Here is a 12,215-nt window from a genome sequence, read left to right on the forward strand (position 1 = left end):
GGCAGCACGGTGGCCTAGTGGTTAGCACAACCGCCTCACAGCGCTGAGGGCCCAGGTTCGATCCCAGCTCTGGGTCACTGACCGTGTGGCGTTTGCACATTCTCCCCGTGTCTGCGTGGGTTTCGCCCCCACAACCCAAAAATGTGCAGAGTAGGTAGATTGGCCACGCTAAATTGCCCCTTAATTAGAAAAAATAATTGGATAATCTAAATTAAAAAAAAAAAAGCAGCTTACCCTAGCGATTGCCATCGAGACCTGCGTGCTGCATGAACACGCCACTAATCGGTATTCCCACATCCAAGCGGCTGAAACGGCGTGGCAAATTCCCCACGAGGCAGAACGGGTCCAAGCAATCAAGCAACTCCAGGGCCTCAGCCTGGATGAAGGCGGCCATTTTGCGTGCTTTTCGCGGACTCCCGTGCTTGTGCGCACCGAACAAGGGGACGGCGACATCGATGAATGTACTGCGCAGGCACGCACCATGCTGAATCGCACCACGCATGCGCAGTGGCGCAGCGAGCGTACTGACGCTACAACGTGCGGCAACTGTGGCTCCGCCGATTTAAAGCGGCAATGTCCTGCCAAATCCCGATGATGCCTGCAATGTGGGAAACCTGGCCACTATGCTGCTTTATGCAGATCAGCTCAGCCTGCCAAGGGATGCCTTGCAGGGATGTCTGGGCCATTCAACCCACAGTCACGAACCCGATTCGGACCTACTACCCGATATTGACACCGAGAACCCGAAGGCGCCTTTTCGAGTCGGTATCATTACAAAAAACAGGGTGTCCCCGAAGCAAAGAATCCAGCCTCTACCGGTATACAGCATCGATCTGGACGATGAGTGGTGTGCCACCCTCACGGTCAACTAGAATTCGTCGCCCACCTCAGAGACTAAATTTATGAACTTTTCAAATTTATGGACTCTCTGAATTGTTTCGTTGCTCTGTTTGATCGTTTTCCTGGTTTGTATATAATGTTGATCTCGTTACTCTTGTTGCATACTGCTTCTCTGCACCAGGCACCTTCCCATGTATATAGCTTAGTTCTTATGTACATAGTCCTGTAAATATGTCTTCGCACCCCACACGCAGTTAGGAACATTATTACCACACATTATTTATTGCCACAAACATACATTTTTTTAAATAAAAGCGGGGATGTCATAATATATACCAGTATATCATGGTGCAGACACACACACTGATGGACACACAGTAGGATCAATCAACACGCACAACACCGCAGCCAATCACCAGTTAGAGCACACTCACTATAAAGACTATAAAAACTGGGGCTGGTTTAGCACACTGGGCTAAATCGCTGGCTTTTAAAGCAGACCAAGCAGGCCAGCAGCACGGTTCGATTCCCGTACCAGCCTCCCCGAACAGGCGCCGGAATGTGGTGACCAGGGGCTTTTCGCAGTAACTTCACTGAAGCCTACTTGTGACAATAAGTGACTTTCATTTCATTTCATTTGCAAGACAGAGGGCATCAGTTTTCCCGCTCATTCGGAATGCAGCCTCTCAGAAGGACAGAGCTTACAGCACAGATCTTCACCATGTGTTGAGTGCATAGACTGGTTAGGATAGGCATAGGTTTTTAGTTTAATCTAACATCGTGTTAACCCATAGTGAAAGTATGTTCAACAGTTTCTAGCTTAATAAAATAGTGTTGTACTATTTTAAGTGTTGGTAGCCTGTATGTGTTCCACGGATCCAGAGCACCCAACACATCACAGACGTCACCCGGTGTGGGGTTTTAACACCAAATTGTGCAACTGATGTCACTGGTACAGTTCCCCACTAGTGAAGTCTGGGGTGTCCAATCCAAGTGGAGTGTGACCCCTGGCTCCTGTGGTTGGGTGGTGGGGGTGGGGTGGCGGCAATGGCTGTGACGGTTTGTCTTGAAAGTGGGTTCTGATGGAGGAGGAGCTGAGAGAACCAGGAGGAGGCACTCCTGCTTCACTTGTCCAGAAGGGGTGCCAAGCTAATGGAAACCTGGCTGGCTACAGTTACATGGGCAAAGCAATGGAATTCAAAAGTTGTGAAAAGGTGGGATTTTAAGATTTGAATTTATGATAAAAGTTCTGAAATGTTCACAATTGTAATACTGTTTATCATTCAATTTAATTTTGTTCTGAAGTTTGTGGCAGAATTTTTAACATGGGTAGATGTTTTATGCTCTCCTCGGTTCAGCTCAATTTGTAATAACCATCAGACTTTATAAAAAAATAGTGATGCATTATGAAAAAAACCTGCTGCACTTAAAGCAGTAAGTGGTATTGTTTGAATGCGTAGGGTTATAGAGCAGTTAAACTAATTCATAAGCTGTAAAATTGGGCTCACATATGTGTTTCTAAGCAAGAAAGAATTATTTCAACATAAAGTACAACTTTTGCTTAGATAGTGGATATATTCCTGATGCTATTGGAGCAGCACCAATGACTTCAATCCATCACAGAAGTGGACTTGGCATTCAGGAGAGTTTTAATTCCCATTAAGAAGAAAACTATTGCACCTCTTTTGTTATGTGAAAGTAAGGAAAGAACATATTGGGCGCGAATCAGCGACTCAAGTTAAAGCCAGTTGAACGGTGCACATAGCGGGTGTTTCTCGGCAGCTGCAACGCTGAGAAACATCCTGCGATCCAACAGCACTTTGCGGTTCTTTTTGGCCTTGGGGTGTGTCACCCCACCGAGGCCGCAATTCAAGTGATTTCCTGCTGGCGAGCTCCTTGCAGATCGGAATGTCAATTTGGAAGGCTTCCCTGATCTCTGCCCCACCTCCCCCTGCCGCCCTTTCAGCCGACCCCTCCCTCCCCTCTCGTTTTACCCCCAGTTCAAAGCCGAACCTTGGGGTGACCCCTGGGAACACCCTCTCACCCTCCCTCTACCTGGAAAGACCCCCCCCCCCAGTTCCAACCCCTGGCAATGCCAACCTGGCACCCAAGCACTCTGGCATTGCCGCTGCTGCCCTGGTACTGTCAGGTGGGCAGTGCCAAGGTGCCAGCCTGCCCTGTCCCTGACCACCTGGGGATGCCCAATGGCCTGGGAGACTCACCCTCCCCAAAGGTGTTGGTACGCCTGGTCCACGCTCGTGTTGACCAGTTCCAAGCGGCATCCTAGCGAGGTCTCCCAGACACATCTGTGAGTACCGGGTGCCGGATGTTTCCGCCTCTGGGTATTTAAATGAGCCGTAAACTTTTGCGCCCGGCACAGAGCCTGATTTGGGGCTCATGTGTGATTCTTCCATTGTGCCTGGATCAGCACCGGGTACAATGGGGTCGCTGAATCACACCAATTATTTTTTTTTTTTTTAAATATTTTTATTCAATGCGTTTTCATTTTTATACAAAACACAAAAACACAATCATCTTTATACAACTGTCATTTAACCGCACCCACTCCCCTAAACACCCCACATGCTTGTTATTGAAACGAACCATAAAACAGAAATAATTCTAACACAAACCAGAAAGGAAACCATAACCAACCACCCCTCCCACACTGTCGACGTTCACAGATCCTTAAAGTAGGACATGACCAACCTCTACCTCAAGAGGAAATCACCCTAGCAAGATCCGCCTCTGAGCTATCAGGGAGGCAAAGGCCAACACGGCAGCCTCTCCCCACCTGCTCTCCGGGATCCTCCAAAACCCCAAATAACACCACCCATGGACACAAAGCCACCTTCACCCCCCAAAATCTCTGACATGATTCCCCGAGAAAGATGCCTAAAACTCCACCAACTTCGGGCATGACCAAAACATGTGAATATGCTTCACTGCCCCCCCCCCCCCCCCCCCCCCCCCACTAAACACCGCCCACACTCCACGTCCATTATATTTAATGCACTTCTGTGCAGTGAGGTTCTCTATTAAAACTGCAAAATGGGTGTGCATTATTCTGGGCAACACATGAACTGATTAGTTCCATATGTTCAGCCCATATCTCAGGCAACAGTGAATCTACCAAACCAGTTTTAAAATCTAGTCTGAACCATCAATTAACATAATACTTGTGTCATTTTAAAATGCGATAGTACTGCCTCAGGTCCACTTCAGACTCAATGCAGGAAAAGGGTAAATCTTAATCCCCAAATGCAGCATTGCAAATAAAATATTCAGCAATAGTAAACCATCTTTAATTACTCACTGGCTCCCCTGGCTCATTTCCACCAAGTATCCTAAATCCAAATCCAGTTTCTTTTCTCCAGAGGAAAATATCTTGTTCTTGATAATCGGGAACTGTAGGAAAAGCATATAGATATCATATCATACATGTGTGAAAACATAATGAAGGTCAATTGGTTTCCATTAACTACTGGACAGAGACAGTATTTTATCTGCTGCCCTGACAGTTTTATGAGCTTTAGAATGGTTCAGCAAATGGCACTATCAAATTAAAGGCTTCCACTGTTAGAATCGGTGTCACCATCCCCAATTGATTTTAGGTCTAAATCACAGACTGTGGTTTTAGTGTTGCAATTTACTGCAATTGTCAGATTGTGAATCATGGCAATGTCTCCAAGTTGGCTGCACGTAGAAACTCAATAAGAGCTTTGATGGTAATAAATCCCATACATCTTGGTTGGACCTCACCTTCTTTCTTACTGGTGAATGGAAGTTGTCCACTGTTACAATTATACTAATCGAAGTGCGCAGGACTTTAATCTGCTTTAACAGTAGCTTTTTAAGCATTTGACAAAGATACATCAAAGATCAAATCTCAGCTCTCATGTATTTCTACTGTGTATTCAATTAGATTTTCAGCTGGTTAAAAGTTGAGTGGAATCAGTAACCTAATTGGTCAAAAACACAGGTATTCATGTCTGCATTATTGGGACAATTAGTTTTTTAATGGTGTTAATAATAGTGCCCTCATGTTTAATGCTGAACATCAGCTGTACTTTAATCATTTATCTGTCATCTTGCTCCAGTAAATATCCTATGAACAATTACTACATCAGCAATCATTATATGATGCATTTAATCATCTACATTACTCATCAAAATCTGGTACTACTGCTCACAATTAATTTATCAACAGGGTGAATGCAAAAAGCAACAAAGCGACACTAGTGGTCAAGTTAAACTGGCCTTACAAGACAATGCATTAGGCTATTGAAATTTGATAGCATCAGTTAGTTAAGTTAATGCATTACTGTGTTGCTGAGCCCTTTATCAAAATGGTCTCAGGTTTATCTCTAGCCTGTGTTAACTTCAGGTTGGGAGCATTGTATTAGACCTCAATGCCTTGCGGGTGAGAGAAGGCAAACAAAATTCAAATTAAGGGCCCTGTCAAGCTTAATCCACAGACTTCTGGTAGAAGGTTTGCATGTTGGACAAGGGCAAAATCAGGCATGGCTGCGATGTCTCCTAATATTAAACAGCCTATGGACTTCCAGTGCGAGTAAATGTTGGAAGGTTTCCAACCCCTGTGGTAGTAAACCGCTGGATGAGTCATTGCCTCTCTCATATCCTATTCTTTTCCTCTCAGCTCCCTCAATCTCTCTCATGTCTTTTTTCCCTTCATTCCCATCAGCTTCTCCCATCACTACAGGTAAACTGAAGAGAAAATATATGACAACTTTCATGGAAGGAAGATCCTGAGATAATAATTGTGGTCTACAAATACACAATTTCCAATGAAACAGACTAAATATTGGGGCAAAAGAACATAAAAGCAAATACATGAGGGCAGCATGGTGGCACAGTTGTTAGCACTGCTGCCTTACAGCGCCAGGGAACCCGAGTTCAATTCCAGCCTTGGGTCATTATCTCTGTGGAGTTTGCATATTCTCCCCACGTTTGCGTTGGTTTTCTCCGGGTGCTCCGATTTCCTCCCACAATCAAAAGATGTGCAGGCTAGGTGGATTAGTCATGCTAAATTGCCCCTTCGTGTCTAAGGATCTCCAGGTTAGGTTCTGGGGCTATGGGGATAGGGCAGGGTGGACGGGTGAGTGGGCATAGGTAGAGTGCTCATTTGAAGGGTGGATGCAGACTCGATGGGACACATTAACCTCCTTCTGTACTATAGGAATTCTATGATATATAAAGTAGGACCAAGGAAAAGCAAGAAAGTATACAAATCAACAGTAAGAAAATTGAAGACAGCTCAAGAAGAAAAAAAGATGCTCAATGGAAGCAGGAACATAAGAATAGTAGGGGAATCAGAGAAAAAAGGAGGTGAGATACAAAACAAGATTTTCCTTTAAAATACAAACAGGAAGGGAAAGAATCACATGTCATACTTAAAATTTCCAATATGAATGATGAACTCCACAACTTGCCCATGAAGAAACAGAATGACTGAATGTGGTATTTTGCAACCTTTGTGAGCCTTTGGTTTATTTATTTGACTGTGCCTCTCCTCAACCTTACAATGACTATGACTGTAAATGATGATTCTGTGTGGTGTCACTGGTCATTGCGAAGTTCGTTCACAGCCGTAATTTGCTCATAGTTTTCCTGCAGAAAATGATCAGTGCAGCAGGATTACAAATCATTTGCTAAATGAAAACCATCAAGAGAATTTTGTTTTGGGTGCTTATATCTTAACTGCAACAACAGGAGCTCAATGTCTAGGATTTATAATTACCAATTCTCCATTAGCAATGCCATAATGATTAAATCCCGGTCAGTTTAAAGATATAATCATTTTTGTTGTAGACAAGTGCACAGTCACCATTTCGGATTCTGTTTCCACTCACATATTGCTGGATAGACCACTGCTTTTTGTCTATATGCAGCAAATGATTCGGCTGGGAGCTCCAATATGCTGCTGTTCTCTCAGTAGATTCCCATTTGCTACATCTGTACTCCAAACAATTACAAACATACAAAATCCCTCCTTTGCAACAGGAGATGAGAAAGAATTAACAACCAAAGAGGTATACTGTGAATCACAGCATTGCGGATATTGGCTGGATCTCCATGGATCGCATCTTGATATCGAGATTCCCACTGGAGTTAAATCAACCCGAGGATCTTATCTACTATTGCCAAGTAAAAGTCTGACCCACTCAGCACATTAAACCTTTCTTTCTTTTCAATTCTTGAAATGTGTACCTAATGTGCTGGATTTAGTCTTTTATGACATTAGTAGATTAGTGTAAATATTAAAATGCTGATCACATTATCAATAAATGTCATTGGATGTTATGGCTGTGTCAGGACACTAGTGCACTGCACCATGAAATGTCCCTCACCACAGGAAAATCCTCCTGCAGCTGCTCCTGCACAGCTATTTCAGAGGTGGAAGGTTGCTAACATCCCACCAGTGGTTTTCCTGCTCATTTGGCCACATTTAGCACAGAGCATTGCAATCAGGCTAAAAATATGATTTTTTAAAAAATCTATAAATGGAGACTGTGCAGGGAGAGGTCATTTGTGCAGTAAAACAGGACTGGTTGAACAGTATAAGAATGATAACATCATGAATGTTGTGACACTGGTTTCACATGAATATTGTATTTGACAAAACACTGCTGCATTTTAGAAGAATATGCTGATCGGGTTTGATGATGTAGGTTGAAGGGCTCGAGTGAAGCATAAAACACCGGCACAGATTAGTTGGGTTGAATGGCCTGATTTTGTGCTGTAAATTCTGTGCAATTCTTTGTTTATGTCATGATTTGCTGTATTATTTGGCTAGATAATAGCACAAGGTGGCTTCACTGACTAAATTCGGTGAAAAGTGGAAACCGTTTATCCAAACTAGTCCTTAGATAGGGCAGTTGTTCACAGTATGGCTTGTACCCCAGAATGCAAATCATACACAATACTGTATTGAAATATCTTGTCATAATATCCTGTTTACAATCTGCCAATATAGTGTGTATACCTACTTCTATCAGTGATCTATTTCTAACTCTTTGCAAGTAGTTGAAACTGAAGAGAAATGCTGTGTGTTTTTAAATTGAAACAAGACTAAAAATGAGAGCTACTTTTGCTGACACTGATCTCTCGCAACCAGCTACTTTTAAACAGCTGTAACTTACAGCTCTCAATGTTTTGAACTACATTTTGACAGAATAACTATGACTACTGATTTGGTTGGAACTAAAGCTTTTGTGTTAAAGACAGTGTCACAGGGAAGTCATACACTGGACTGTAAGTAACAGTGGCAATGTTATCAGTGGAGCCCACTCCTGTTTATCTCACAGAGTACAAAGATTATATTTTGAGCAAAATGTCATCATGAAAATACTAAATAGTTTATTGATGAGGTCCGGAGACATTTTCTTGATGTTTAGTGATAGCCTGCAAAAATATTGACGTTGTGGTTTTCAGTGACTCTAGTGAAAACTAATACTGAATTGCAAAGTACATTTTTAGGAGGACACAAAGTCAATCTTTATTTTGCATACTTACTAAAACTGCATTTTTTGGTGAAATAATAGGCTTTAAATTTCTCATTGTACTTACGTCTACTTTCATACATGCTTCTCGACTGAGCCCAAATTTTGAAAGGATCCGGCTTCCTTTGCACAGAATTATCTGTTTGATCCAGTGCTGGTGCCTCGTTCGAAGAGTAGTCTAGAAGCCCAGGGGCGCCCAGGACTGGCGAAGCAGTGTGTGCGCTCCGCTGGCTCGAGACACTGAGCTGGGAGCTGTTCTGACTGTCCTTCCTTTCCAGTGCCTGCTGCAATTATTCAAGAGAACAGAAGGTCACTCCAGCTTTTCAGTGAGTGCTTGCAATCAATACAATGCTCCCATTTGGAAAAAAAGTCACCCCTCAAAGTTCAGTTGTTTACTGCAGCTGGGGTACTATACAGCAGCCCATCATGAAAAATGTACTCCATAACCGAATAGGGAGCAATGAGAATTCTGTTTATTAGAACACCTTCACATATTTCCAACTATTGCACAGCAAATATTGGATTTCATATCAGGTTCAAAAACACACAATAGGAGTTTGCTTTCTTCAAACGGAAAGCTTAGGTATCTCGATAAATAAAAATTACAAAACACACTGCGGGTGAACATATTCCATGCACACAGATATATTCTGCCAAAGGGGAAATTTATTTGAAACTGACAAAGACGCACATGAAGGCTGACATTTCCATGATTTGATAGTGAATGCAACCAAGTTTCCTCTTCACAGGTCTAATACAATCTGACAATGGAGTGGGCCTGAAGTTACTTAAATGTGACTTTAATCAGCGTTGCCTTGCAACCATTAGAAGTGCATTAATTATCTATTTTAGGAATTTATTCATGGTCAAGAGGGGAAAAACACACAAACTCGGGATGAAAAAATATGAGATTCATTGTGTGTCAATCTCAGCTTCCATATCCTACCCTCCAGTGAAGTCTGATCAGCCATTTCAGCCAAACAAGGGTGGCATGTTCATAAACAACAGCACACAGCTCAGAAATGTGCAGCAAAACGTCATCATCAGAAAAATGAATCAGGGAGAGCAGCACATTATACAGACTGCAACCATGTCCTTAAGTACACAGATCCACAAAGAGAGACAACATGCTTTATACTAAACTTACCGACTTTGGGCTTTTCTTAGGAGGCAGTCCTGTGAAATAGCAAAAACAAAAATATACATTCAGGCCCACTGCAAAAACACAATATTTAAAGAATAAATACAGCAAATCCTCTAAACCTGTGTTGCGAGCATATAGCTCTTGAACCATAGTACGTTCTGTGTCAGCCGTCGTGTTCAGAGTCTGATCACATCAGATTATAGCACAATGAATCCTAGGTGCATCGGTTATGCTGACTTGTGAATCAGCAGCCCCGAGGCTAACAGTCTAAACCAGCTTGCATGGTCTAGGAAACCCAATTCTGCAGCAGAAGCAAAATACTTTCTTGCAGCTTCGGTAATGGGAAAGAAGTAAATGTAAAATAAAGTAAAATGAATCTTAAATTTCCAATTCCAACAGTAGGAATTCAAATTCCTCTTACTTTTCATTTGCTCCTTGACTTTCACAACTTCAAACTATTTTTCATTCACATACTTGTACAACAGACCATCATTCATGGACTTATGGATACACATATCATCACCAGAACTTGTGAATTTATATTGTACAATAGCACAATATAAAATAGGTTAAATTTGCGCATTTATCTAACCAATTGCCTCCTACAGCCACATCAAACACAAAAATATGAATTTCAGGTGGCATAATAACGTTCACATCGAAAAGCATTCATATTGATCAATATGCACTTGTACCCATTTCTTTAAGTTGCCTCCAAAACAAGCAGCCTCCAAGGAGGAATCGTGCAACCTTCCCAGCACCATGCTTATCCATGATTGCTGCCAGCAGTATATCAAGATCAGCCTGCGAGAGGTGCAGCTCTCTCTGGTCCCCTGTGACTCTGACATGGAATCACTATCCTGCAACAAGCCGAGAATTATGGACGTCTCTCAAAATATAGATCCTCAAAATAAACTATACTAAAACTAGAATTTAGCAGTCAAACACTTTGTTTTTTTTTAAATGGTCAGGATTATTATGGACCTGCTTCCTCCTTTTTATTTTAGAAAATCCAAAATTCGCAGAAATGCAAGAGATAGTAAAAAGCAAGCCTATGCTCTTACATCAGCAGACAAACTGTTAAAAGCTTTCTCTAACTCACTTTAAACATTGCCAGAAACAGAGAGAAGGTTCCAGATACAGAGCTTGACTAGTTTCCACTTGATGCCAGGTCTCGGAACTTCCAGAGATCGAGTCATTACCATGTTTAATTGTACCAATATGTAGTTCACAGCATTACTCAGACACATGTACTAAATATAATTTATCTGCGCTATTAAAAGATGATTGGAACAGCTGGAAGCCTGATTTAAAATGTTACTTAGTTATAGGTATTTGACAATCCATGTAAAGTCCATAAATCATTCCTATCCTACTGTTGTCTATGAATGTATTTTGGGGCAAATTAAGAGATTGACGAGAGTGTAGTGTGGGTAGGATGTATAATTTTTATTTCCCTACCCCCACCCCCAATTCTATCTACTTCATACTACTGCCAACATTACAGATCATGATTCTAGGACTCTGTCAATGTTTGGGTTAGGTGGCAGCTAGTGTGTGAGCAAGCCCTGCTCACTTGCCTTCTGATTTCCTCTCCCTGTTCCTTACCCATATTCATTTTCTCTCCATCTTCCACAATGTTCCAGTTGAGAGAAAAGATGAAATGCTGTGAAGAATATTTCTTATTTGTTGTTCTAAGACATGATCCCTATAAATTGTCACCTCGTCTCTCCTGATACTGGTACGCTGGCAGCAACGTTGCTTTATTAGCTGCCTTCTTGGCAGCGTGGACAGCCAGCCCAGTCCTATTTACAATACATCCATTCCGACAAGTTTTCAAGAAGGGCCACCACATTCCAATCGTGAATGTGAATCACAATTGACTTTCCCCTCTTTGTCTAAGGGCACTAAAGCCAATTGTAGTACCCTGAACATTGACTCCAGGCATAACTTGAGGTTTTCCCCTCAAAAATGAAATAAAACCAAAATTTACAAGACACACTTCCATATTTATCTGAATCCAACCAGTTTACTGTAGGCACACATCATATAGAATGTCATTGAAATAATTGGTATGAACTAACACCATTTACTCAAATGTTCACTGATTATTTTTCAACTACACTGGCATCATTTTCTAAAGACTTTTGTGTACTTGATGTTTCCCACACCAGTGGCAAGCTGATTAGTCATCTACTGGAGTGCAGCACACCTCAGGTTAAACCAAGAAGCATCAAACTCAGCAGACAAAATATTAAACCATTTAAGGTAAAATTAACACATTTATGGCATCCACTAGACAAATGTCAAGACAGATAAAGACTCAACGTGATGGCAGCATGAGAATTGTGGTCTCCAGCAGAGTTCTCCATCTGTTAGTGTTGGCATCAAAAACACTGATACCAACCACTTACAGTGCACTTGGCCAAATGGCTTTACTCTCAACATTTCACAACGGCACTTGCGATTTAGCCATTAAAACCAGCTTCATGTCCCTCTCCTCACCCGTCCTCTCTGAAGACAGCAAACCCTGCTGAAATATAATTCCATCAAAGTGCCTGGTAGCTCATTTCAGCGTTCATTGTTTGAGACTTAAATTTGGAAAAATGAGATGACATTGTATTTGATCCCAGTCCTATTTTTGCACGCTCACATCCAGTCAACTTGACAACAAACAAGGGCAGAAAGTTTCGCTCACAGTTCTTCTC

General features: G+C 42.0%; 1 protein-coding gene across 17 annotated transcripts in view; it reads right to left on the reverse strand.

Moving 5' to 3' along the window:
• Positions 1 to 12,215, reverse strand: part of magi1b (membrane associated guanylate kinase, WW and PDZ domain containing 1b) — a 535,264-nt gene that overhangs the window by 61,184 nt on the left and 461,865 nt on the right. For all 17 annotated transcript variants that reach the window (XM_038810577.1, XM_038810576.1, XM_038810581.1 and 14 more), the window contains 3 exons: positions 9,511 to 9,539; positions 8,431 to 8,647; positions 4,157 to 4,248 (listed from right to left, as the gene is read on the reverse strand). In XM_038810577.1, coding sequence (XP_038666505.1) covers positions 4,157 to 4,248; positions 8,431 to 8,647; positions 9,511 to 9,539 — 338 coding nt within the window. The remainder of the gene's footprint in view (positions 1 to 4,156; positions 4,249 to 8,430; positions 8,648 to 9,510; positions 9,540 to 12,215) is intronic.

Source organism: Scyliorhinus canicula, chromosome 11, assembly GCF_902713615.1.
Source record: "Scyliorhinus canicula chromosome 11, sScyCan1.1, whole genome shotgun sequence".
NCBI classification, from domain to species: Eukaryota; Metazoa; Chordata; class Chondrichthyes; order Carcharhiniformes; family Scyliorhinidae; genus Scyliorhinus; species Scyliorhinus canicula.